Source organism: Ammospiza nelsoni, chromosome 7 (genome assembly GCF_027579445.1).
Source record: "Ammospiza nelsoni isolate bAmmNel1 chromosome 7, bAmmNel1.pri, whole genome shotgun sequence".
In the NCBI taxonomy this organism is placed as follows: domain Eukaryota; kingdom Metazoa; phylum Chordata; class Aves; order Passeriformes; family Passerellidae; genus Ammospiza; species Ammospiza nelsoni.
This window is the reverse complement of record NC_080639.1, coordinates 20,944,989-20,972,759: the sequence shown is the minus strand read 5'-3', so window position 1 is coordinate 20,972,759 and position 27,771 is coordinate 20,944,989. Positions and strand designations below refer to the sequence as shown.

The 27,771-nt window shown below is 39.9% G+C and overlaps 2 protein-coding genes across 5 annotated transcripts in view; one reads left to right on the top strand and one right to left on the bottom strand.

Moving 5' to 3' along the window:
• CERS6 (ceramide synthase 6) overlaps positions 1–16,429 on the top strand; it is a 97,329-nt gene extending 80,900 nt beyond the window's left edge. Inside the window, exons 9-11 of one of the 2 annotated variants that reach the window (XM_059475850.1) lie at positions 7,140–7,296; positions 8,285–8,308; positions 10,589–16,429. In XM_059475850.1, coding sequence (XP_059331833.1) covers positions 7,140–7,296; positions 8,285–8,308; positions 10,589–10,750 — 343 coding nt within the window. In that variant the 3' untranslated portion in view covers positions 10,751–16,429. The remainder of the gene's footprint in view (positions 1–7,139; positions 7,297–8,284; positions 8,309–10,588) is intronic. The other variant, XM_059475851.1, reaches the window with a different exon arrangement.
• Positions 16,430–20,922: 4,493 nt separating this feature from the next.
• On the bottom strand, positions 20,923–25,689 carry SPC25 (SPC25 component of NDC80 kinetochore complex). Of its 3 annotated transcripts, none has more exons than XM_059475912.1 (7): positions 25,654–25,689; positions 25,220–25,388; positions 25,067–25,132; positions 24,167–24,313; positions 23,913–24,017; positions 23,508–23,606; positions 20,923–22,569 (listed from the first exon to the last, which is right to left on the bottom strand). In XM_059475912.1, exons 2-7 carry the CDS (start codon positions 25,371–25,373, stop codon positions 22,436–22,438), a joined length of 705 nt encoding a protein of 234 aa, XP_059331895.1. In that variant the 5' UTR covers positions 25,374–25,388; positions 25,654–25,689; the 3' UTR covers positions 20,923–22,435. The 3 variants fall into 3 exon arrangements, with proteins under 3 accessions (XP_059331895.1, XP_059331896.1, XP_059331894.1); XM_059475913.1 differs by lacking the exon at positions 25,654–25,689 and adding an exon at positions 25,499–25,521; XM_059475911.1 differs by lacking the exon at positions 25,654–25,689 and having other exon boundaries at positions 25,220–25,563.
• Positions 25,690–27,771: the final 2,082 nt, after the last annotated feature.

The following is a 27,771-nucleotide window of genomic DNA, read 5'->3' as shown; positions in this document are numbered from 1 at the left end:
AGAAAAATGTCCTGTCTAAAACCTGTGCACCAATTGGAAACAGGACAGACACCTGTGCAGCGGCACTTCTCTTGCTCAGAATTATTCCGCCATAAATGTGTCAGGGTAAGGGAAGCAGCATGGTTGTTTTTCTTGTGGCCAGACATCTTAGCCACTTTTAAATCAGCTCAGGTAGGTAGTTTGAACTTGTGCAGACATTCTGCCTATTCTCAGCCCCTTTTCTCTTAGAGATATCTTTAGCACCAGGGTTTGCTGTTGCTGTTACTGACACGTATTTTGTGGTGCTACAGAGTCAATACAAAAGCAGAACAATGCTACTGCAAGCTTCTGACAGATGTGGGATGTAAAAATCATAGCTGTGCAAAAGCAGGAGAGTAAGTTAACTTAGCAGCTTGAAACAGTCAATGACTTTTGAACTCCATGATCAACAGCCCTGATGGGGCTGGAATCTCATTTGTGTTCAGCTGGGAGGGGCTCATGGTGGCTGAGCACCCTGGGAGAAACCCAGGCCCATGTAAATGAGCACATTCCATAGCTTTCATTGGGGCTGCACAATGGCAGAGCTTGACCCATAATATCTCTGGAAGAATAAATAATTATTAAGAAAATTGGATTAAACTGAAAACTGTTTAGAGATGATTTCACAGACACTGATGTTGCATATAGTTTAGCACAACTGCACTTAGTTTTTAGTTTTACTCAACAGAAAGGGGCAGGAGGATGGCTTTTTTATAATCTGATACTCTGTTTTGCAAAGATTGGAAACGATATAATTTACAACAAATGCTTTTCCTCTTTGGAGAATAACATGCACTCCAGGAAAATGGATCTTGATATGTGTTCTCTGTTGCTCATATAAAAGTTTTATAGGTGCCTGAAGATTTTCAGATTTGGAAGAGTCATTCTTAGCATAACACAGTTCTTCAGTACCTGTGAGTTATTATCATGGGCCTTTACACAAGCATTTTGTCATAACACATTACTGATACAACATCTTGCTGTGTATAATTACATTCTGCTAGGAAACTTGAGTTCTCTCCATAACCTGATGTCTGTGAAGGACTCTCCTGAGGTTTGAGTTTGGACTGTGAAAGTGCCTATGACCTTGTATCTTTTTTTTTTCTATCCTCAAGAGTGTAAATGCTGCTATTCATACCAGTGGCTGCAAAATCAGCTAATGGGCAGTAACTGCTGATGAGAAGGAATTGAGTGAAAAGCACAGCTGAAACCAGGACAGTGACAGCTAGGTCAGGTCTCTTCTACAGTACATCAAACATGAATAATTTCCTGCCTGCTCCATCATTTTAGTTAAGTAATTGGAAATCCTATTGATCTGCACACAGGACTTAAAATAACACAGTCTCAGTGGCAGGGCTGTAATTTCTGCAAAGACATATTGTTCCTGACTGGCATTAGGACAGGAGCCACCCAGCCCACAGCAGCTGGGCATGTATTGGTACCCTGTCAGGAGATCCCTGATGTGGGGCTGCTGTGGGTGAGCAGAATGCTGTGTGGAGCTGACCTCACTGATAAAACTGAAGTGTGTGGATTTAACATTGCTCTGAATACTGACTCAATAGGTTATATTCTTTCTGTCTCTGCATTTTGCAGAGATCTTTCATCAGCTCTCTAAAAGAAGGAGGGTAATGAGCATCACCAACCAAACAATCTGATTAATCAGTCTGAGATGCTGTTGAAAGATCATTTCTCTCTCTCTTCCAGTCCTTTCCCTGCTTCATTGCTTCTGTGTGGGTGACTGGTTCATCTGACTGTTCTCTGTTCACAGTGGGTTTCTGCTACTTCTCTTGTATTTGCCATGCACTGATACTCTGGAGGGCTGAAAATGTAAGAGACAGCAGGATCTGGAAAGGGAAACAAGCTTGTTCTCCCACTCAGCAAAAACCAAGAAGCAGAACAGTGATATAGACACAGCAGCTGGCCAAGCTGAAACTCAGATGAAAAACTTGGCAGTGTAGCCCTTAATGTACTGGATTTGCTATAATTAAATATTTAGCTGCACTGCAGCCTGAGGACTCCAGTACATGGAGTGCTGCAAACTAAAGTTTCCTCAATTTGATGACTGTTTTGTGTATGATTCCATATACTTCTCAGGTAGAAAGCTGTTTAGTTCATTTGAAGTCTCATGCAGAAACATCTGTGTGTAAGGTCTGTTGTGTAGCACTGGCCTTAAAAGTAACGAGGACAGCCTGGGATATGAAGTCCTGTCAGATTTCAATCAAGGTCTTAATCCTAGAGATGAATCTTGACCACTGATGAAAGTGTCTGATTTATCATCCTGTGGCTGATCAACATGTGCACATACATGTACTCTCACACTCCACTGCTCTTCATCTGTCTGTCAATCTCAGTGACATTTTTTTCTACCTTTCACTTTTGTGGCATCAGTTAAAGAAGTGTTTTATCAAGCTAATAACTCATCTTTATGTGGCCAACAAGGTGTGCCAATACTCTGTGCACATCTTTAACAAAAAATGAACTGTGTAAAGAAATTTGAGAATTTCTTAGATCACATAAGTTAATATAACAGATAAATTCACAATTTAGAACTCCTGACTCTTTATTCTCTGGTCATAGTCACTTTTACCACATATAATGAAGAATAAATGACTATGTTTTGGTGCAAATGTTTGGTTTTTTAAAGGAAAAATTTTAAAAAGGGGCAGAAACTTTGAAGCATTGCTGGTAGGAGCACTGTTGAGTTACTTGCACTAAATGGGATAATTAATGTAACTACATAATTACATAAATGTAATTACATATTTTCTTGGTAATGCATGCAGTATTGAAAGGTGTCCCAATACAGGTGTTACACTGCAATATAGAATACTGTTGTCTAATACACACATAATGGGGATAAAGACATTTATTCTGAATTATTTAGACAAGCTGGTATTGTATCGTGCTGTCCTTGGTCATATCTGAGACTCCCATCTATTGTGCTGTGTTAACAAAGTGACTTTGATTCAGCATGTTGCAGCAGAATATTGGGCACTGGGTAGTGCTGCAGAAGGGAAGGCAACTTGCAGTTGCACTAATTTCAGCTGCACAGTTTCTGCTCCCACTGGATGTGATAATAGTGCCCATCATGCTGCTATGCATCATTCTGCAAACAGAGTTTATCACTAATTTCTTGCTTGTCTGGAAGAATACCTGCTCCTTCCACATGATCCTCCTTTTCAGCTCTTTTTGTTTCTCTCAGGATCCTTTCAGAAGCAAACATAGAACGCTTTTATCAGGTCTCAGACAATATAGATAAGGACTTTACTCTTCCACCCATTCCTCTCTTTATTTATCTCCCTTCATCTCCAGGTTTTCCTTTCATCCTTGGTGCAAGACAAGGAATCAATTTGCCAAGAATTAGTAGCTGACACCCAAGGGCCTGGATTTGGGCCCACTAAGTTGTGGGAGGGGAGTGTAATGTTCATGAGTCAGTGTGGATCTGTTACCTCTAGTGTCCCAAGTACTGCTTTGCTGGCTAGATAAAGAGCTAGAGACTAGACCAAAAATCTGTGTTACTGTTGGTGTGTTGCAGGTGATTGTTTAGTAGTTGATGAAAATGTGTTCATTTTATTCTGATAATTGGAGTGGTAGTACAGTTAGTACAGGATTATCTCTCCCAGTGGCTCAGATATTGTGGCAGCATTCCTGAAAAAATACCACAAATTTCTGTAAAAGTAGATTGGATCTTAAGTGGTGAATTTATTTTTATTTGCTTTCATCAGCCATACTGCTTAATTCAAGATGCTAAACTGAGTGCTTCACACAGCCAGGTGCACAACCCTCCTTGGAATTCATTTAACCAGGGAAGAATACCTTCTATGAAATTGTGTTGTGTTCTCCAGCTGTCAAAGTCTTCCAGGGGCTCAGAAAACAAACAGTACAGAAATTATTTTCAAAAGCCGAAGCTAACATTTAGTTGCAAATTGCAAAGATCTGAGAAATGCTGGCAAAAGTTTTCAGAAAGGTAGAGCACTTGCAGCTTAAGGTAATTTTCCCCTGTGAGATCAAGTCCAGCTGTTTCAAGTCAGATACCCAAGAATCGAAGTTTCCACCATTCATTATGAAAAGCTGGGATTTAATCACTGGAGAGCTTTGAAAAGTGTGTTTACAGATTTAAGTGCTTTTCTGACTATTTGAATCCAATATTTATTTGCATATGCATCTCATAGGCACTTTCTCCTCCATCTATTTTTGTGCTGCTATTTCCAGTCCCTATTACTTGTGTAGTTGATTAAAATGCTTCCATTGAATACTTGAAGCAGTGAAATTCATGGAAAGTGGTCTAACCTATCTTTCCTCCCCTTCTTCCTCATTCTCTGCAAGCAGAATTTCTCCATATATTCTGACTCATAACCTTAATAATTTTTCCCCATTTCAGACTTTTAATATGAAATAATTTATTTATTTTGAGAGTTTATTTGCTCATGTCTATTTTTTCTGTAATTTTCTGTATTTTTCACTCAGCTTCTGCTCTGTAGGTGCTTGGACATAGCCTTAGTTCAACATGAACACCTAGCCTGCACGTCAGACCACTGAACCCCCTGTTAGCATTGATGGCCAATTAATGAGATCCTTTTTGCAGCTTTAATGGAGAATTCCAGTCTTGTCCTTAGTTTGCCAGATACAACAGATTAGAAAGCAGTCTGCTTTTTCATTGAGGCTTATTTCCCTATCTGATACACAATATATGAGTCATTTGCACATGGGACATGGGTTTTTGATACCAGAAGCACTCTTTTTGCTTTCTTCCTGACTTCTGCCAGAGTGGACTAACTCATCTCTAATGCTGCTTTTTTTACTTGACTTCTGTGGAAGTCCCCAGAGATGAATTTGGTCCAGTTAATAAAATATAAACAGAAACCTGCAGAAGCTTCAGTTACAATTCTGTGGCATTTGAAGTTTTAGACATAGAGACAGTTGAGTGTAAACAATGGTAACTTTATATACAGGAGTTGTTGATTTCAAGTTTGAATTTGATGTAATGGTTAGAACTGCAGTAAGCACTGGTGAAGTTGAACCATGCTGACTCCACATCTGTTTTGATGTGATGAGAGTGTCCCCTTGAACTGTAAAGTGGCGTGTTACTGTGACAAATATAGCTGCCACTGGCAGAACAAATTGCACAAAGCTGAGACTGAAGAGTTCCACCTGACAGAAGCAATAATGTGATGGGGTTTTTGCAAACTGGAAAACATTTTCTGGTGCTCACACCATAAACAGAAGACAGTGTAAAAACACTGTCTAGGAAGGTTATAAAACATTCAACTTCTGTAAGAAGGCAAAAATGAAAAGGTAGAAGTACTATGAAGTACCCCCACAGTATTGAGTCAAGTGTATGAGCAATCACTGGTTGCTTTGTGATCAGTGATGTTACGCCAATTGGGTGTGTATCATTACCACTAAATGTGGTATTCTGAATTTGTTGTCTGTACATATTTCATACTAGTACTACTTTGTTTTTGTTTTTTTAATTGGTTTGATGCTGCTGGAAAGAGCTGTGGGAAATGCGGTTGTTTCTTAGAAGGATGAGACGAGTATCCCTAATTTCTGCGCGGAGCTGAGCGCGGCTGTGCGCCCGTGCGGGGTCCGGAGCTGCCGGGCTGAACGCGCCATCTAGCGGCCAGCGGGGATGGCCGAGCTAAAACAGGAGAAAGAACAGAAAGGCAGCCGAGTTTTTAATGAATTTATGCATCAGCAGGGAAAGTGGATGACGTTTGACAAGTCCTTATATTGCCTTATTTTTTTCCACTAATTAACAGCCATTCCTAGATCGTTATTTGTTTTTAAAAATGATGTTGTTTTTATCATCTGTTCTCCACTCTGCTGTCAGGCTGTTTGCTAAGATAGATTGAAATCACCTGCTGTGGCAGGGTATCTGAGCAGAAAGTTAGTGCTGGATTAGCAAAGCTTCAGAAGTTCATTATGACATCAGTTTACTGCCTGCATCTGAAATGCTGATTCTCAAAAATTTATTTCAAATGTGTAGAACTGCCTGCATTTCTTAGAGTCATGGAATGATCTGGATTGCAAGGGATCTTTAAATGTCATTCAGCACAACCTGCCTGCAATGAGCAGGTGTTGTCATCTTATTGCAGGGGTTCCATACTGTTGTCTCCTTATCACAAATGTTTCATACCTTCTTGGTGTTTCTCTTGGGCAGCTCCTCAGGGCACTGACTCTTTCTTTCTCACAAAGCAGCCAACTGACTCCAGCTCCCTTCTCAACAGCCACCCCACTCTTGTATAGCACTCTTCTTCTCATTGCTTACAGCTGTGGCCTGTTAAAGTCAGGCCTGTTCCTAATCTTTGATAATTGGCCCAGCTGCAACTCCTCAGGGGTAAGATTACTTCCTGCACTATCTTGATTTGCTTATATTCTATCCCCCTACAAGCAAGGACATCTTCATCTAGATCAGATTGCTCAGAGCCCTGTCCAACCTGACCTTGAATGTTTGCAGGGATGGGGAGTCTACAACCTCTCTGGGTAATCTGTTCCAGTGTTTTACCACTCTCAGTGTAAAAGTCCTCTTCTTTAGATCTAGTCTCAATCTACCCTCTTTTAGCTTAAAACCATTAGCCATTGTTTTATCTCAACAGGCCCTACTAAAAAGTTCATCCCCGTGTTTTTATAAGCCCCCTTTAAGTACCAGAAGGCTGCAATGAGGTCTCCCACCCCTCACTGTCCATTGCCCACCTGTCCTGGATGTAACTGCCAAGCCTCGCTCTTGGCTGTACCTAAGTGGTGTGCAAATCGGATTTAGTGCAAAACAGTGGCTAATATGGGGGCCAGTAATTTTTGTTATCAATCAGGGAAGGTGTTATTTGGGTCAGCAAACACCTGCTAGCTGTATAGATGAAGAGAAGAAATGCACACTGAGGACCTTTGTTTTCTGTATGGAATGTTTACAAATCAAGTTAAATATTGAAAGCAACATTTTGATGTTGTTTCTCTCTGGAGACACCTGTGTGATTCAGTCCAAGTCACTATTGCTTTGAAAACCAACTGTCTGTGTGGATCTCATCTAATTAAGTGCTTGTCATTCTGATTTAAAAATAACTTCTTTGAGATTGTTGGCTTAAGGAAATTTTTGTTATTTTTCTGTCCCTTTTTTTTTCTAGGATATTAAATACAACGTTGTTTGAACTGTATGAAGCTCTGGGCAATTTTCCTGCCTTGTGGGTCTTCAATGTGCTGCTTATGGTTCTTCAAATTCTGCACTGTTTTTGGTCTTACCTAATCATAAAGGCAGCCTACAAAGCTATTTCAAAGGGCAAGGTAAGACAACACGGTTCTGTTTCATGATTTTTATTTTTCTATTATCAATAGAAGTCACTTTTTGTTTGGGTTCATTTCTTCTTTTTCTAATCCATAACATGCTACTGGAGACACATCTTGTTTTAGATAAACTCTTCTTTCCTTTCCTGGAAACTTTTTCCCATTCCTAATGATTGTCAGATAGGTTAATAATACTCTGTATAGTGATTGTCTTTATATGTGCTTCTGCACTTCTTTTTTACAGTGTAGTACACTGAACTAAACTACATTAGGGAAATCAGGTTAAAGAAACCCAACAAGTAAACTGCTTTCTTGGGGCTGCCAGTTCTGTTTTTCTTCTTTATAGTAGTTGTTAGCAAAATGTTCATTTCAGAGCTGGAAGTGTTAGCAGTAATAATATAAAATGAAATTCTGCTGTGTTTGCTAGTGGCAAAATTACTGATCACAGCCTCTTCTGGGTTTTGGTACTAATGAGGTACTGCAAAGAGCTCTGTATTTTCTTTCTAGTATTCCCAGAGTAGACTGTTTGTGCTAGACTTTAGTGTCTTGCTGCCAGTGGTACATTTGACAGGAAGATGTCACCCCCAGAAATACATTACAATTGCTGTGCAGACACAGGGCCTGTGTGCAGATGGTAGAGCTAATCCTTGCAGATCATGTAAAGTCAGGACACTTTGTCCTTAAAGAGGAGAGCATATTGATGTGGCTGACCCCAAAGTGAATGGGATTGTTCTCCAGAAAATTGCTATCTGTGAATGTACTCGGGAGCTCAGCCATGCACTGGCAGAGCCCAGAATCTGCCACTCCATCATGAAAGACAGTGCATTCATGAGCTGAATTTTGCCTGGAAGGCACACTTTAGTCTGCTCTGCTTTTAGAAGTTATTAGCCTCGGCTGTCCTGTCTGAATTAAACCAGTAACTTCAAAGACTGCTTCCTCCTGTCTCTTACTCTGCTTGTTTATCCTTTCCCTTGTGCTGTGCTGGCAGGCTGGGAAGTGGAACCCCTTGCACGTAAGTTTCTTTAAATTTACTATGCAAAAGATTTATTCTGACAACACTGGTGTTTGTGGTTCGGGTTGCTTTGGTTATTTTAATTTGTGGTTTCTGCCTCGTATTCATCCATTGTTTGTATTTATATATTTAAGTAAACACTATTTTGAAAGGCTATTTTTTGCTTCTTGGCTATGCATCACCCAAAACCATTAAAACCCACTTCTATCTGTAGTATCTGGGTGCTATTATGTTTCACCTTTTTTACATACAGATATAGATAGATAGATAAGATAGTATGTGTGTGTGTTTACACATACATATATATATATATATATATGTATATCTGTATCTCAGCAGGATAAGCATCTGCTCTGTCAGCATTCAGGACACACACTTGAGACTGTAATTCCTTCACCTTGTAGTTCTAACAATTGCACAGGAGAAAATTGAGATTGTTACAGAGTTAAAGCAGAGTCAGACACATGCAGTAACACAGTGACTAGGTTAGAGATGGATATGTATGACATATATACAGAGGATTAATTTTCCTTCAGATTTTAACTTCCTCATTCTTTCTATTTCTGCAATAAAAATAAAAACTATTTTCACAACACATTACAGATATCTTACAGATAAGTACTAAGTACTGCAAGATGTGTTGCGTTCATATCAGGTTTTAAGTGCAAAGACTGCTTCGTGGCTGCATTTTAAAAACAAAGGGAGCAGATCCCATGTTTAGAAGAACTGGCTACAGCACAGAATCTTATTTTGATTTTTGGCTTTATGGCAGGACCCTATCAGAAAAATTGGCAGTGAATCTATTAAGAGAATTTAAGTTTAAGCAGAATTGTTCAGTCATCTGCTCTGCCATCACATAGATCCCAGGTGCTCAGTGCTGTGTGCTGAGACCATTCTCTTCTGTCTGATAAGCGTATAATTCTAAGTGTATTTCTGTACTGCCACCAGCTGCAATATAAAAGTTCCTTTATATGAAAGACATTGAAGTAACCTATTAATTGAAGCTCTGTAAAGTATGGAACCAAATTTCTGACCTCAGCTGAAGTCCAGTTTCACAGGTGTCAGAATTGTGGGCTTGCTAGACATTGGCATTAAAAACTTTACTTAGTGGGAGCTGTATGGGAACTGTTTTCTTCTTTCACTGGTTCCAAGCAGAATGGTGTCACTCAGGTACTGGGATATTGCAAGGCCAACACTGAGAGCTTCAAAGGCAAATGGCTTTTTCTGAGATGAGAGTGGAATTGTCAAGAAGACTTTCCAAAGGAGAGGAGAATTACTGTAAGCGAAAAATTACACAGTGCCCCTGTTCTTTAAGCATTTTTAGTTCTTCAGGAAAAAGACTCACCATGTGTTTGCCCCCTTTTATGTCCATTTGCTGTAGTGAAGTCAGCTGTAATTGCCTGATTGTGGCAACCAGCAGATGGATTGTGGATCAATCATGAAGAAATTGGGATGCTGAGCTCTACAAACAGTAGAAACAGGCATGCAGGTTAAACTTCAGACCTCTTTCTGTTGATGCTAGTTCTTTTTTGTATTGTATCTGGTGGACTCTTGCTAATTTTGGAGATTTTCAAGATTTTTTGAAGAAGTCAGCTGAAAATTAGCAGGAAACAGCAGCTAAGGTCCATCTGTTTCTGAAACACCTTTCCAGTGACACAATGGGGCACACAGGAACTGTTATTCCTGTTTTAGAGACTGAATTGGACTATGTCCACATTTTGCAAGTGCCATTCTCACCACTTGTCTGAAGTCAGAGACTGGAGTTAGGTGATGAGTTTTATTTCAAGCAGTGCTCGTGTCTCCTCCTGCGAGCACTCAACACTGTTCCCTGGAGCCACGTGGTCTCCAGTGAGTTGGGAAGTAAGGGGCAGGAAGTTGGGTTGAACACTTTGTATTATCAGGTCAAAGAGCAGCACTCCAAATGAAGGACAGTTGTAGTTAGTAGGAGGGCAGGGGGACTGAGCCTGGGTTGAATTTGGGAGCTTGGATTGTTGTTTACTTCGGTCTGTGCAAAACCCTTTGCCTTGAGCACTGGGCCATACTACCTTCAGTGCACCAGTGCTGAGTTCTCAGCCTGCCTTTGCACGTGGCATATTTATGTGTGGATACCTGTGTTTGAAGTGAGTGCAGGCAGGCAAAGGCAGAGAAGTGTGCCAGAGCTGAAATCGCCTTCAAAACTCAAATTGAAAAAATGTGTGAATTCTCTGATTCTCTTGAACCAAAGAGCTGAGTTGTTTCCTTACAGTCACCTACTGCCCACTTCTTTTCCACATTGTACAGGTAGCAAAGGATGCCCGAAGTGACGTTGAGTCAAGCTCAGATGAGGAGGAAACAGTACCTCGCTCAAAGGGCCCGCACAGCACGGTCACCACCAACGGCACCAGCGGTGCCAACGGGACAAATGGGTATCTCACTGCTGCCACTTCCTCAGAGGAGCATTAATCCTTCAGTTCAGTCATCAGACACGAACAGAACGAACTGTTTGCTACTGGAAGTAAATTATAACTCGTGAATGCAGTTTATTCATGTATTTCAGCATCAGAAAAAAATTAGGAGTATCAAAGCATTCTGATAGCGCACTGCCATATTTCCTGTTTGTGAATGAAGACAGCACACCATTCTGTATACGTAGGCATGCTGTATGTGTATGTAACTGACACAATGGGAGCAGTATTTTCACTTGTACTGTCTGAAATATTATTTATTTTTTATTCTTTTGGGAACTTCTGGACAAAAGGGAATATCCATTCTCAAACTTTGTGTCTTGGATTCTTGGTAACGGAGAGCATCATGCTCAGATCTCTTCTGTCCATCCCTGTTGGTTTTGCTGAATCTGCTATAAGTAATAGTTGCTTGATTTGTTACTTACAGTAATTTAGAACATAGCTTTATAGATTTTAGATCTGCTTCAGATATTTTTGCTGTCTTTGTGTTTTAAAGTACTGGTTTTGAAATTGCCTATCAAATCACAGTTACTGTTCTTCCAAAATAATTTGGGGGGGGGGGGGAAGTGGTAATTGTGGGATATTATTTTAGCATAATTTAAAATTCAATTTGGTGGTTAATTGCATTAGAAGTAGACTTGATTTGTTGTGCAAATACCCAAAAGCATTGTTGTCAGCACTTTGGATAAATTCATTATTACCTTTTTTTTTGGCCTTTCAATTTTTGACCTCTGCAGATTTTAGCTTTTTGCAGAGATTCCGTGTAAAAAGGTGTTTCTTCAAATGCACCATTCTGAATCCAGACTTAATTCCTGAAATTGTTCTTGCACATTCACCTGATTGAGAACAGGGGTGTAATGGAAAAAACAGCAGATGAAAAGTTCATTTCTTCCTCGGACTCAGCTCAGTCTAGGTATTGTTCTCAAAATTATTGCTACTTCCTTGGCAGGGTGAAGAGAGGGAAGGCAGAATGTCATACATTTCTAAAATTAGTTTATTTTACATTATTTTATTTTACATATGTGAGAACTTGAGCAAAATTCACTCAGCATAATTCACAGCAACCTTTGAATGCTCAGCAGTATTTCATCACCTCTACAAATAAAATTAGAGGGTGTTTTTAAAATAATTTTGCATTCCTTTTTATCCAAGATTTATACATAGTGTCACAAAGAAGACATAATAACACCCTAAGTAAACATCTTTTCAAACATAATATGCATACTTCTTCCAGTCTCTAGATCAAAGTTTAGTGTAATGTAGGATGCTAAGGATCATACAGCTCTTGCAGGACACTCTTGTGTGATTTGTGACAGCAGTGCCAAAAGTAGGCAGGGTTCTTGGGTAACAGACTCTATGCAACCTACTGTTCAACAGTATTGTGTGTGCACACAGAACCAATGTGCTTATAGACCAAAGACTGACGTACACACACACACACATATAAAAGTTAAAAAAATAAAGGAAGGAAAAAAAACAGGGGAAAAAAAAATCTCAAGTGTGTCTTCTGTATACAAAGGGATTGGAGTGCTGTGTTCAGCTGGAAACCTGAGCCATGAGGTCATTTCTGATTCCTTCCACCTATGCAAATAGTAAAATATAGATGGTTTCTGATGCCATAAAACATGTTTAAAGATGCTATTTTATATAGACTTCATTGAAGAAAGTTGTGTTGTCACTTCTTTCTTTTTAAAACTGAGATTTGTCCTATTCTACTGGTCACTCTTGAAAACTTCTAAAACTTTTATTATCCATAGAAACTCCTGTGTGTTAGGAAAAAGGAGGTGTGCTAAAAGCAAGATTGGAATGGCATGAATGGAAATAGTACCTCAACTTAGTAAATAATAAAGGTAAGAAAACTCAGAAAGTGTAAATCACAAAAGATCTGTCAGTTCTACTACCCACAGAGCATCTTTTGAAAAACCCAGATAACTTTTTAATCCAGCAGCTGCATAGCTTAAATGCCCATGAGTATATCTGAAGGAGCAACTTTCCTTCTCCCCAGAAAGTTTCTCTGCCTCTGATTTTTTTCATCTGTCTCCTGTGCATTTGATTTCATACAGTTTTCTGTAGGGCAGGTTACACATGTGAAAATATGCTGATTGCAATGGAAAGTATCCTATCTATGGTGTTTGCAGCTGTGTAGTAATTACTGTAAAGACAATTCCAGGATTTTAAAATAAAACCATCCTGGGATCAATTAAATTAAGATTATAATTTTTGAAATCTGACCTGCTAAAATGGTAATGGAGAATATCAGTTTAATTCTGTGGTGTTGATTACTGCCTCCACTGAACCATTTCCCTTCTGCAAAGATGGTTACAAAAATGGCATTCTGGCAAAATATTTTGTCTCACATGAGAACAGAATGTTGCTCTGAACTGCCAACATGCACAACATAGACCCCAGGCTGCAATGTTGGTGATGCAGGGCATAGAGCAGTCCCCAGCAACAATCCCTGTGCCAGAGGCCTTTAGTCCCTGTTGGTCCTCTTCAGCAATGCTCTGTAATGTGCATTCAGATGTAGAGTCAAGGCTACAACCCTTGAGCTGATTTACCATCACTACATATGCTGTTAGGGTGTCACAGAATCATAGAATGTTAAGGGTTAGAGAGGACCTTGAAGATCATCTAGTCCCAACCCCCCTGCCATGAGCAGGGACACTTCACCCTAGGCCAGGTTGCTCAAGACTTTATAAAACCTGGCTTGAACAGTGCCAGGGTTGGGGCATCCACAGCTTCCCTGGGCGCAAGCTGTTCAGTGTTTTACCACCCCTGAAGTAAAGAATTTCTTTCTAATAGCTAATCTAAGCTTTTCTCCTTTTTGCTCCAGTCTTCTTATCAACTTCACAGCTCATCTCTGGACATGCTCCAACAGTTCTATGTCCTTCTTATGTTGGGGACACCAGAGCTGGCTGCAGTACTCTGGGTGGGGTCTCACAAGAGCAGAGGGACAGAATCCCCTCCCCTGCCCTGCTGCCCTCACTCCTCTGGATGCAGGCCAGGATCCATTTGGCTTTCTGGGCTGTGAGTGCACCCTCACTCACGTTGAGTTTTTCCCCAACCATCACTCCCAAGTCTTTCCACAGGGTTGTTCTCAATCACTTCTCCACCCAGCCTGTAGGAGTGCCTGCGATTGCCACAAGCCAGGAGTAGGACTTTGCATTTGGCTTGCTTGAACTTCATGAGGTTTCCATCGGCCTCCCTCTCAAGCCTGCCAAGGTCCCTTGATCCCCACTGTTAAATGGTGCGTCTGGGATTGAAACTGTTCCCTTGAGGTTAAATTTCAGTTGCATCTGTGAAATGCTAAAGCATGTATGCAGTTACCTTGGTTCAGCTAACACCCAATGACATACTTAGCCCCTATCATCCTGGCTTTTTGGATTCTGTTCTTAGCAGTTAGTATAAACTTCCTACAGATATGTCTGGAAAATAAGTGAAGTAAGAGAGATTCAAATGACACATGTGGGGGAATAGGGTAAGAGGAAGCCTTAAGAACTTCACCAACCTTTGCTACACAATGATTTTTCAAGCTAGAGGTTTATTATAAAAATTATGAATTCACACTTTTTTCTGTCTCTAGTGGGAAGGACCAAGTGATTTAGTGATCAGACATGGCAGTGTGCTTTAATTCATTGTTTCAACTAATGGGTGTGAAAACTTTGGCTTCATCTTCCACTCTGCAGAGAAAATGCCGTGCAATTATTTCCTTTTTCATTTGAATTTGATTGCTTTTCTGATTAAGAGCTTTGCAAGGTGCATTTGGAGGTCATCGAGTATTTAGAGGTTGATTGCACATATTTTAGAAGATTGACTGAAATCATTCGCATGGTTTGTGGTAAATGTGAGACCTTGAAAGGTTCTGTATATTCACACCTTTTGTAGAAGTGTAATTTAGTAATTCTAGAAATGAGAGTTTGTACTCTATAACTTCTCTGTCTTTGAGTTCTATGGTCCTGTTTATAGTACAGTACATGACACAGTGGTTGAGATGTCAAAGTAGAAAAATGAGGAAATTAGAGTTTATTAGTAAATAGTAAGAATTTGTCTTCTCTCCTAGACAGAGCCCAGATTACAGTAAAATAACATTCAGGTTACCCTTTGTGTGGTGTTTCCCATATTGGAATATTTTGTATCAAAAGAAAAATACATGGTGGGTTGGTGGTTTTGTTTGGTTGTTTTTCATAAAGAACAACATTGCAGAAAATGGTAAAAATACCTGATCAAACAACATGGGTGGACATTGGAGTCTTGTTAAGTAGTGCTAGTTTTAAAATACCAAAGTGCCCCATGCTGTTTCCTTGTTGCCCTTTTGTAGTTTTTTCTATCTGTTATTTATTTAATGATTCCAGCAGAATTGGTCCAGGTGTCACAGCTTCGTATCTCCTGCCTCAGCCTGTGACCATTCTGTGACCACGTGATTGCCAATGCCAAATGCTTTTTCTGAGACCAAGTACATGCACTAAAGCTTTGCTTACAGTGAAGTGATTCTTGTCTTAAGTCTGTATCTGATTCAGGTGAAAATCACTTCCTGGTTGTGAACAGGACATGAGGGTGAGAGCTGTGACCCTGCAGCACACGCCACTGCTGCTCACTGCTGGGTGATTGAGGTGCTCCCTGTCTTACACAGAGTGCTCCACTGGGAAGCCTAATGCCCATTTCATTCATTTTCTCATTACCACAGCCTTCTGTATCTCAGAGAAATATGGGCTACCATTGGTTTTATACAGCTGATGCTTTGGTATTTTCTTAATCTCTTTGCTACAACTCATTTTTGTATGTCTCCTATTGTCTACTTCCTGTGACATTTGTGGGAGAGGAGTATTTAAAACTTTTTACCCTTCTTGTAATGTAGACCCTCTTAGGCCTAACTTCAGTGTTCTGCAAACTACAGTTGCCTTTAAACCATGAAGCAAAACCAGTTTGTATTACTTGTTTTGACTGGTTTTGATTTGGAACAGGGACCTAATGGGAACTTCAGTAAGACAACATTATTCTTTATTTCCCTTTTCTTTTAAAAAGCTCTAGTGGAGGTTTGGAAAGGTGGTGTACATGTACAGCTTTTACACTGTAAAGATTTCTGATTGTAGTTGCAATGAAAACACAGTGTTTGAGTGTGTCTTTACAGACTTCTCAATCTTTGAAATTGCTTTCAGTTAAAAAACTGTAGGAAATACCATGAAAGGATGTTTTGGAGTCACGTCAATGATCACATGTGTCAGACAAAAGGCAAAAAATACTGTCTTACATGACTTAAAATGGATGCAACAAAACACATTTTCTGGCTTCTGCTGAGCTTCAGCTTTTTGCTCTTCTTGTTTACACAAGCTCTCATACCATACTGTACGTGTTGACTGCTGCACGTCAAGGGGAGGCAGATGACACATTTTCACCTGTGTTTTCATGACAATTCTGTGCTTGAGCAACTCTTTCAGAAATGTGGTGATGTGTAGGAACTCCACTGTTCTGGATACAGTGATGCACTAGCTAGAAGTCCTTTCATGCATAGCTATTGTGTGGAACTTTGGAGGTTATTTTGTCTTTTATTTGACTGGGTTTGGGGTTTTTTCTAATACAGAGAAAAATTATTCCTCATAAAATCTCTGGAACCAACCAGTATTGTGGGCTATTTTAATTTGGAGACAGTTTCATAATAAACATAAGTATTAGAAATGTAGATTTTTGTTTTCTTGTTTTTTTCTATGAGATGCAGACAATGTTTTCCTTTGTTTTAGCTCAAAGATTGTTACCCACACTGTAGACTCCAACACTCTTTGGACAGATCCAAGTGTGTCTTTAAATAACTTTATGTTATTTCTTGTATGAAACTGTTTGTAACAGGAAGTGTTGGAAGATCAAGTTCTCTCAATACAAACGAAAATATTTTCATTACCAGAAAAGGATAATTTTCTAGGATTTAAACATAAAAATTTTGCATGGTAATAACTCCTGAATGTCAAACTGAGCCCACTTTGGGAAAGCTGTCTTTTTTTAGTGAGCAGAGTTTCTTTAGAAATACACATTCAGTTTTCTTTTAAGGAGTCAGTCAGCAAAGCACCCCCTACTAGCCTCTTGTGGAAGTGAGAAAAAAGAGCCACTCCTAGGAGTGGCTGTCCAAAGGAAAAGCTGCAGCTCACCAAAATAAAGCCTACAAAACACCATTATCAGGCAGGCTCTGCTGCAGCATTAAAAGATTATGAGGAAGTACTTAGAAATGGGATGCCTGAAAAAAATTCTGGTAACTTCAGCACAAAGAAATTAGGCAACAGTTCTCATAACACAAATATCAGTCATATAGGGATCTTCACACATCAGTTGAAGTTTTACACTGGAAGAAAAGTAAGCCTTTTTGCAGATGGGGTGTGCATTGTGTTAAAGAACTGTAGATCTTTAGCAAATTTAGTTGTTAATACAGCTCTGTGATAATATATAGATACTCTTGTTTACATTTAATATAGCACTTCAGTTCATGTTTAATGAAGGTATTTATGAAGAGATTTACTTATGTGGAATATTGTCCAGCGGTATGTCTAATGTCTTTTGCTCCCTATGCCACATCTGCTCCTCAACTTATGCAGCACAAGGGAGAGGCAGAGCACAGCTCAGGATAACATCACACAGAGCAAGAGCTTTGTGCTCTGGCTCTAAGTCTGTAAAGGACCCTTTGCACAGAAAACAGTGGCTCTCTGAGGACAGCAGGAGGACTGCTGCTTCAGGAGAGTTAGAAGGCAGTGACACAATTTCCTGTAGATTTAGAAGGTGATGAAGGGAATCCAAATGTGTAGCTGTCCCAGATGAGCAAATTTCTGCATGATTCAGTAGCTCATCATGCTGTGATGGACAGAGGCTGGGGGCTTATGTGGAGGGAAGTTAGTCCCAGCTCTGCTAGTGTGGGTGGAGGGTTCTTGTTTCCCTAAATTGTGCTGGGGGTTTTGGTCTTTTTGGTGATCCATTCTGCTGCAGCCAGTCCTGCCCCTGGACAGATTTTACACTGTCTACTCTTGTCAGCCAGTAACCTGCTTAAGTGGGTTTCACAGAACAAGATGCCAATTTGTGTTTTACACCCACCTTCTCCAGCCCTGAGTTTGCCAAACCAATGATGATTGTTGTGGAGGGGTTTCTTAAATGCAGAGTTGTATGCAACAATGACGTGTTCCTGAGGTTCTGACTTTCAAAGGTAATTGTTTACATGTGACACAGAACTGTTAGCTTTTAGTAACTGGAAAGTGTAATATAAAAGTAAGTATTAGAAGTTGAGTATTGAGGGTTTTTTAAGAGTAACATGACCTACTTGTAATGTTACTGCTATAGTTCACTGATCAGATGAAAAGGTAATGTACTCTTAAGCTACTGGCTGGCAACATATATTTACATTCCTAAATTATTGCTCTTTCATATACATTTGAAAAACACTACAGTGGGTGAGTTTTTTTATGCTTTTTAAACATTTCAAAGTGTAAGGTAGTCTCCCTAAAAAATACTGTGCAGGTTATTTCTCAGTTTTCCAGAACAACCAAGCAAAGTCCCTGCACAACTGCCACATTTCTTGCATATTTACATCAACTTTTTGCAATCTCCCCTCACAAAAAAAGTCCTGAAACCCAAAGATGAAATGTGATCCTTCCTTAATTAAACTTGCGTCAGCTTTCTCACATTAATCTAACTAGCAATTTTATGTCCTATTTCTGAGCCTATGATGAAGATAACCACACCTTTTTAATCCACAGTAATGGTAATTATAATTACTGTTGGGTCTCCTAAGGTGCCTTTGAAGGAGCTGCTTCCTACCAGAAAGGCTTGCTATCTCATAGTTACTTTTGTTTAGTCCCTCATTTAGGCTTGATTTAAACTTAATTCATCCAAAGCATTTAGTTCTCATTTTTACATGTGGTTTCTCATGGATCTATCTCCCAAGTGAGATCACTGCCCATAGCTGTTACTTCGTGGGACAGTGTAATCAGATTTCAGTTCCAGAAAGGATTTGCATGTAAATAGGCTAGCTCACTTACAGGTCCAACATTTGGTCCTTCAGCAATGTTGAGGAAGTGATGACCCAGGTTGTGGCACCACCTGGACTGGGTGGATATAAATAACAGCCAGGACTGCTGTCCAGACTAGAAACAGCCTTTTCACATGATTTTTTTTTTAATAACTGTTCCACTTTAATACCAATTTCCTACTAACTGGATCTCATTTTTTCTAAGGCTTTTTGTTAAGGAGCATGTGAACTATTGAAATTATGTATAGTTAAGCTGTGATGGTCTGCACTACTCTTGCAACTTGTCCAAGCATCCAGCACAAACACAGCAGCTGTTTTGCATAGAAGAACTCCTCTGTAAGATTTGACAGGTAACTATTATAGACTGCTAACTGTATTATCTTGGAGAAGAAGAATGGGTTGCTAACAGCAAAGGGAAACAGCAGGAGCAGGTGGGAACAGTAAGCTATTTTTCTTGTGTAAATTGCATTCACATTGATTGTGGATTTCATATTTTGATTCAATGGGATGCCATTAGCACAACATTTAGTAAAGGTGATCCCGAGTGTACTACAGTCCCAAGCAGACTCAGAATTGTGGACTAACCTTAGAGAAGGCTGGAGCCTAAAAAAGATGGGTAATTGCTGCAGAGTTGCAGTTGACAGCATTGAGAATTGCATGCCAGAAGAGGATTTTCCTCTTTCCTTTAGAAACATGAGTTTATCAGATGGCTAATCTGCCTTTGCAATAAGTGCAGGAAAATACAGACCAGTAAGTCACGCTGATACAATACTAAAAAAATAAAACTACCACTTTGCTGCATTGTCTTTCCATTATAAAGTTGTGTCATACATGGAGTTACACAAGCAAAACTCTCTCATTAGCTTTGCATGGGAAGTATTAGTTGTTTGCCTGTGAGGTAAGCATTTACATTAATGTATTGTGCTGTAACTCAGCTAGTAAACCACCCACGAGACGAGGTCACCTATCACTTCGACCCATTCCTCGCTTAGCCAAAAGGTTAATGTATGCAGTCTTCTCTTAAAAGCCTGATTTCCTTTATGGTAATTGCAATTGCTATCAGTATGAAATGTAGCATGCTTCTAAATCAAAATAGTGATGCATAGCTGGTGTTCTAACAGACCTGTTTCTTTGCCCAGCCAGTTATTCCAGCTGAAGCTGTGGTGCAGAAGATAATGGATAATGAAGAATTGAGCCCACAATGCAGTAGCTAGTGCAAGTCAGTCAAAGAGCATGTTTCCACATAGAGAGAGTTATTCATCAGTCACAAAACAGGTGAGTCAGTAGCAATTTGCATTGTTCAACATGCTGTGACTGAAGAGGAAGAAAATCACACTGAAGCTAATTGTATCTTATTTCAATTAATCATTTCAGTGCATAACTACTTATGCATATCCATAAAAACGTCATATGAAAAACCACCACACGCGTGCATGACTAAACACTATTTTTAGCTTCTGTCAGTCTCCCCAGCAACTTCTGAATGTGTTGCTCAATTAGTCCAAATTTGAAAAGAAGATTGTGTGGCAGTTATCCCTGTCCTTATAATGTACTTAAAGTCAGCATTCAGGTACAGATCAGTGCACTGGACAAAGAGTAGGCAGGGTGCAACTGGTGTCCTGCAGCTTCAGCAGCAGCAAAGCAGGAGCCAAATGGCATAACTCAGGAGTGGTTGTAAAGAAGAGCTGAATATCACAGTGAAGAGAATGGCACTGTTCAAGGACAAACCCACAGATCTATAGGAAATCAGGCTTCATTGCCTCTGCTTCTGCTACAGCAACTTATAAATAAGCTCAAGACTCTAAAGGGCTCTTTGTGTATAGAGCTGTCAAAGTAATTAGGGATAATATGGATAAAAAGAATGGAGTGCCACTGTCTGGCAATCAGAGCCATTCCTCCCAACCCTTCAGGCATACAATCCTGTTTTAGCAGTAATGCCTCATATAACTGAATTGCAACTGTTGCTTTCCAAAAGGTAGGACTAATACCACAATCATTTAGTATAGCTTATTCACACAGTTGAAATACATACTCTTACTGTGTCTGTGGGACTGATTTATGCGTGCATTCCTTTGTTATGTCAAGCTCCACAAGCCTTTTAAAAGGTTACAAATCACAAGTGAGTTCACAGCAATGTTAAGGTATTACAATGACAAAACTAATTTAGACAATTTCAAGGCACTGAATAAATGCAGTTTATTGACACAGTAGAGAAGACAGTATGGCACAAACAGAGCATACTTCCTGAGAAGTACCTGCAACTTAAATCCTGTTAATCTGATTGAAAAGGAAACAAATCCACTAATGAACAATGAGACCCTGAAGTCAGGCTCCCATCCCTTGTCTTTGTGTGCCATTGCCAGTTACAGAATTCTCAGAGAGGACACAGGGTTTGTCCTGAGAGAGGACACAAAGCAGAAACTGAAGATTTGTTTTATTGGAGATGTCACTATAGTAATGCTTAGTAATTCTCTGCTGCTATTCTGTTCCAAAATTGCAGTGTAATCAATTGGCACCTTTACCTTTCTTACTGTTCTTTGTGTATAACTGGCTGCAATACAAGAAAAAAAATCAATAGGGCACACCAAGGAAAATTATGCACTACATAGAAAACAGCAAATTATGCCCTATAGAAAAGAAGAAATGGAAGATTATGTCTTTTACTTTTTTGTTAAGTTGTGATCCTAGCAGATAAGCGTGTAGTCTGTGGTGCACCCATCAAGCTATAAGGTTAAGTTCAGACAAACCAAATTATTTAAAATACAGTTCACATGTGACTGGGAAATATTCCCAACTGTACTAAGAATATCTGATCTGATCAGATCACCACATTTAAACATGCCTAAATTACTAGGTCGTACATATTAGTTTTTGATGCACTAGAATTTCTAGGACTGAACCTAGTCAAGTCTTTATTTCAACTTATGGTATATTATCAAATGAAGCATTTTCCTTCTTGTTGCAACAGTCCTTTTAAATATTTCTGTAAAAATGATAACAGTTTACAGGATAGAAAAAGAATATTTTCAATCAAAGCTAAGCATTGTGGTAGTAATAGTCGTCTTGATAAGATGAAAAATGCACACGTGATTTATCTGTCACCACTATATTTCATACTTTAATACATTATACTTCAGGCTTTGCCATGTCAAAAGGTTTCCAATGACAAAGTTTAACAGACCAGAAGAAAAATATTTAGATGCATGACTATAAATGCTAACACTGTAGAATACAAGTTACGGTAAAAATCAGGACAATGACCTATGACACAAGTAACTGAAACAAGTGTTAAGCTTCAGCAAACTATTTTTTTTAATAGGTTTCAGGCCTATTTCAACTACACAGAAATCTGACAGAGACATCCATGCTTTTGGAAAAGATACACAAACTACCGAAGCTACTTTATTTTGATTATCTCCCCGGGGCAGCTAAATACAAACCATTGCACCATTAATGCACGTAATGGATCAAAATTTACATGTCCAGACATTCAGTTAAGGCAGTAGTTGGTGATACCAATGTTCAATGAATGATTCAAAATGTGTCCAGATAACAGTAGACTAAAATATCACTTTCATGATCTTTATTTAGAAATTAGGAATCAAACATTGATAAATACACCATTTCACCAACAGGAAGGGGGTAAGAGTGCTCTACATCCAGAAAGAGAGGTACAAACCAGTTTCATGCAGACTGTTTATATGATAAAGCAGTGAAAGCTTTTCTGATGTTGGCAACAAATGCAGAAAAATTGTTAGTTTCTCTCAGTTTAAGCTGTAACTCTGCAATACAGTCCAGAGGAGGAGTACAGGAATTCACTAGAATGACACAAATTTGTAAAATATTAGACTACAAATAAAAGAATAAATCCATACCAGTGTTTTTCTGCACCTATGAAATACTAATGCAGTTCGTTATCTTTTTATGTTTTCATTTCCACCTGCATTATTTTGGAGAAGCCTCATTTTGTTTCAGCAAAGAGAAAGCCTCAAAGAACTTAACAGGTTTTTTTATTTCCTGACCTCCCACTCAGTGCTGTGCTCCTGCCTGAGTTGTTACAGCAATTCCCAGGAATCCACAGCCTACTCAAAAACTGAAACACACTCCTAAGCCATGATGTTGCTCTGCAGGCAAGCAGATTATAAACTGATGTAGCCCAGCATATGATAGACTTTTGACTTCAAAAGTTTAGGTCTGAATTAGTAAAACCAGAAATCTGTTCATACCCAGAGGCATGGCAGAGCCCCAGCAGCATTTGTCTAGAAGCTATCTAGGACTCAAATTTCATAAGTAAGAGCCATATAGCCAAACCAGCTGTGAGATCCAAAAGGCTGTGCCCTTACAGAAGGGGAATGCTGGATTTCAAGTTTTATTCTTTCACCTATGTCACCCTTTTTCTGCCTCTAGGCTTCTGGAACAAGTTGAAATAAGCCTGTCCGCATACGCAAGCAGAAACTGTAGCAGAAACAGACTACAAATGAAGCATTTTCATCTCTGTCTGTGGTCCTTCTCTTGCTTTGCTTGATACAAAATAAACAGCATCTCCACATATGGAGGCCAGTGAATATAAGCAGTCCTATTTTCATGTAAATTAACAAGACAAACATAATTAAAGAAACAATATTATCAGTTCAAGATTTTCCATTCAGGAATTGGAAGATAAAAGATCCCAATTAAGCTGCACTTTACTCCTCTGCTTTTTTCAAATAGAGGTGTCAGATTCAGTGCTCTAATTTAAGTATTCAAATTCACATACCTTCATAGTCCCCTTGTTCATTTATGGAAAGGGTACACACGTAGGGCTTATCAGGATCTTTGTGGTCAATGTGCCTGAATATAAACTGTAATTGCTCATCTAAAATAAACACAAACAGAAGTAATTAACACCATTAACCTCTGCTGCAGAGACACAATGATGATTAAAACTCACAATACAAAATTAGTTTCAATTAATATTCCTAGAACACTGACAAAGTAAGCAACCCTGGCCTCTTTGCAAAACAAATGCATTTTAACATATTTTGCCATTTGAGGGACAAATGTAGTAGCTGGGCTAATCCAACTGGTCAAGTGTGTAAGCTATGTGCTCTTTGCTGCACAATCCAGCATGAGCCACATTGTATCAGTGCACACAGAAACTGTGGAAGCTACAGAAACCTACCTGGAATTCTACGCATCTCCAACGCAAGATGCTCTTTAAACAATGTTTTAATCTTGCTCACTTGTTCCAGTTTCTCCTTGGCAGCTTTATTTTTAGAAGATTTTACTAGAATGTAAAAGTCCATCATAAGTATCAAAGGCAAAACAAGCACATAAAAAACCATCTAGAACAGCAGAAAAGCCACAAAGAGCAAGTGTTAAAAACAACCCCTCCTTCAATTAGGAAAATTTACTTATTATCCTTTTTTTACTTACTTTCCATTTTCTTCATCAACTCTTGTTTAAGCTCTTCAATGCTGTCCATCAAGTTCTTCTGCTGCTCTTGTTCTTGATTTAGCTCTGATCTTATTTCTGTCAACTGCTCTTCCTTTTCTGCTATGTATTTGCTCTGCTGGAGAATCTCTGAAAGGAGGCAAGAAAATATGAACACATACAGTTAAGTTATGTCTCTGCTATTTAAAACTTAAGTAGTTTGACATTATTTATATTAATAAGACACAGTAGAATGCATGCTACCATAGCTGCAGAGAGAAGTTAGCTTAACTATACCAAATGGAAACTTAAAGTTATTCCTAAGAGAAGCTACAAAGTATGGAGCTGCTCAGATACTTTAATGAGATTAAATTTGCTTCTGGTGCCAGCACTACATACATATTCAAAGCATGAAGATGGTGGCTCCTGCCCACAGGTAATGACAGAAAGCCAAGAATGGAAACATTGACTGATGTGAGAGTTGCAATCATTTTACCTGATATTTTGAAGGTTACAAAATTCAGCCAAGTTAACCCTAGACTGATGAGCTGACAGTATTCTCTTACTAATATGGAAAAGACATAAATAACTTCACAATACTTAGCTTTACTAAGCAGTTTAATTTAATTTTCCTACTGCAGGCAAAAATTCTGACACTATTGTTTTAAATACTTATGCTTTATGCAGAAAACATATTTTTGCATCATCAAGGAAGTTTTTCAACAAATTGCTTTTGACTTGAAATTTACATTTTAATTTATGTTGTAACCAACCCATTATGTTTGGGTTTAATTCTGTCTTCATTCTGATGTTATTACTTGCCTTTTCAAACGTGAAGTTAAACATACTATCCAGGTATATTCAGTTAATTTTATAAAGGTTGAGCATAAGAAATAACTGTACCATTGTTATACTCGTGAATTTTGTCAATCATCACATCCTCTTCTTTCAGCTTCTTGGACCATTTCTCTGGAAGGGAAAGTTACTTCAGTTATCTGAAGAAGTTTGATGACAACTTGCAAAAAGCAGAGTTAACAGGAGCAAGGGCCTTTGTACCTGCAAGAGCTTCTAAAGTCTCCTTGCACAAATCTCTCAGCGCTGAAGTCTGATTGTTCTGTTCAGTGCCATAACTGAATTTAAACTGGTTCCAAAACTCTTTCATATCTCTTTCAAGGAGCGTTACTTCATCTTCCGCCGGTGCATTCCCCATAGCGCTGTAGCAGACCTGCGCGGGAACAGGCGCGGCGTCAGGGCACGGGGGGCAACGGCAGCACGGCTAACACAGCGCGGACACAGCTCCGGGCTGCTTCTACCGCCCCGCCTTGTTGTTCAAACCTCTCGGCGCAAGCTGTTTTTGTTGTCACCATCAGCTCAGTGGGAGCCGCGTTTCCCTCGCACTGTCCCGACGCTCGGCTCCCGCGCCAGGGGAGGTTCCCCCGCCGCCCCCTCACCGCCCGCCGGCCCCGGCCCCATTCCCGGCCCGCACCCACCGCGTCCGCGCCGCGCCGCTTCCCGCCGCCAACGGCCGCTCCCGCCCGCCCCGCAGCAAGCGCGCCGCTGATTGGCTGAGCCCCGCCCCGGGCCCGCCGGCCGTTGCTGCGGTAACGAGGGCGAGGCGTGGCCGGTGTGAGGGGCGCGGCCGCCATGGCGGGGCGGCGCTCCCGGCTGCCCCCGTTCTCCCCGCGATTGCTGCTTGGGATGCGGTGTCTGAGTCTGCTGCTGCAGGGCCGCTGGGGGAAACTGCCTGTTCGGTGCTGAGCGAACAGCGCGGCTCATTTACGCTCCTCTGAAGCCACAGCTTGTTCCCAGTTTTACTCATGGAACACACTTACGGTAACCGGTCTTAAATTTTGTGAGTTTCCCGATAGTCTTTTAATGCGCCCGGCTTGAATTCTCTAAAAGAACGTGGATGAAGCTCGTTCTGAGAGGAGAATGACCTGCAGGGGTAATTGCAGTCCCTTTGGTGCGAACAAAACCACCACACAGTAGCCATGCCTGTACCCAGTCAAACATTTGCCATAAATGACTGTCAAAGTGAGTTTGCTCTTTATGACAATGTGACGGGTTTTTCTCCAGTTGTTTATATTCCCTTTTAGCTCTTGATAAGCACTAGTTTGTGATCCAAGGTAGCAGCTTTCAGTTTTTTATGAAAGCTACTTTTAATAATTTTTTTACCATAGCTCAGAATTACTCTTAATTTTAGTTTGTGCCAGTGCTATTTAGGTAATTCCAGAATAATGTATATTTAGCATGGCTTTGAGGATTGCTGTCTAAAAATACTAATTACTATCTTCCACCTGTGCAATGCTTGGGACCACCAACCATTAGTTCCATTACCCTTACACAAACTTCTCGTATAAACACTTTTACCCCACTGTATTCCTGTCGTGTTTAACTTGGACACTGTTCTCCAGACTTCACAGTTTCCTCAGCAATGTTCCTAAAGCTGATAGACCCCTGTTTCTTACCTGCTTCACACTTAATTGTACTGAAGTTGGGCTGGTCCAAGGATGATTACCTAGCCACGTATGAATTTGGGCACTATGGACCTATACCTTATGCCTTTTTTTATTGAGGAATATTTCTTGCCTAACCAAGTGCATGCTGTTAGTATAAAGTTTCAGTGTTGCTCTTGACAATATTAGCCTCTATTATTTGAGCTCATAACTTTCTGAATACACAATTTTCCCAGTCCCTGGAGTTTTGTAAATACAAGTTAAACTAATCTAATCAAGTCCTGTTTTCTAATCCATAATCTTTTGGTGGGTTCTACAGCTGGATAACACTGATAATGAGTTCACCCCACAGTAGCTGGCACTAGCTCAAAAGTGTTAGGTGTCTTTTCTTCATTGGTGAAGTTTTTCTAGACTCGTTAGTCCTATTCCTTTGTTTTACACTTTCACCCACCTAACAAGACTAAATGCCTGTGACATTTACTGGCAGAATCCATACCTTAATTGATCTCTTTTCTGATTCATTTAGAGGTTTTGAGAGACATGAACTGCACTATAACCTATCTTCAACCTTTCCCACTACTGTCCACCATCAGTTTACCAAGTGTGTGTTTCAGGGAAGCACAGTGATTTTGGCAAGTCCTAATTTTCAGCTCAAGCTGGTGGTTTTTGCCAGCTGCAAACAGGAATGTGGCTTCATGGCCCAAACTAGTGCAGGTCAGATGCTTCTTCAGTCCCCTCTTCTGGGTCTGATTCAAGAGGCTCCATGGACAGAAATGCAGGCAGCCAACCCACCATAACTCCAGCCCAGACAATTGTTCTGAATTGTTGATTTTTACGTGTCTGTCCTAGCAAGCCATGGAGTAGCCATGGATGGAAAAAAGTTTCAATGGTGATTTACCTATTTTTAACACTGTGAGCTTGGCTGGAGACCATTAATTGTGCTATTTCTGCATTTTCCAGCTCTTCATGGGTTACTTGGTTAAACTCAAGGTTCCAAGGGGCACAGCAGCAGCCACAGGGTGACAGTTCCCTGCAGTCAAACTGAAGGGCAGAATGTTGCCAACAAAAATCTGCGGCTTAATTTTATTGGTAACAGAAAGTGTGTCCTGGGCAGTTGTGGGTTAAGAGGCAGCTGCAAAGTCCAGCTCAGGG

Excerpts from the sequence above, each read along its gene's own strand:
- SPC25 (XM_059475912.1), bottom strand. The coding sequence starts at position 25,373 with ATGGGGAATGCACCGGCGGAAGATGAAGTAACGCTCCTTGAAAGAGAT. Across the intron at positions 24,018-24,166 it reads GTTGATGAAGAAAATGGAAA|TAAAATCTTCTAAAAATAAA; the intron begins GTAAGTAAAAAA and ends TTTACATTCTAG. Across the intron at positions 22,570-23,507 it reads TGAACAAGGGGACTATGAAG|TGAATTCCTGTACTCCTCCT; the intron begins GTATGTGAATTT and ends GTGTCATTCTAG.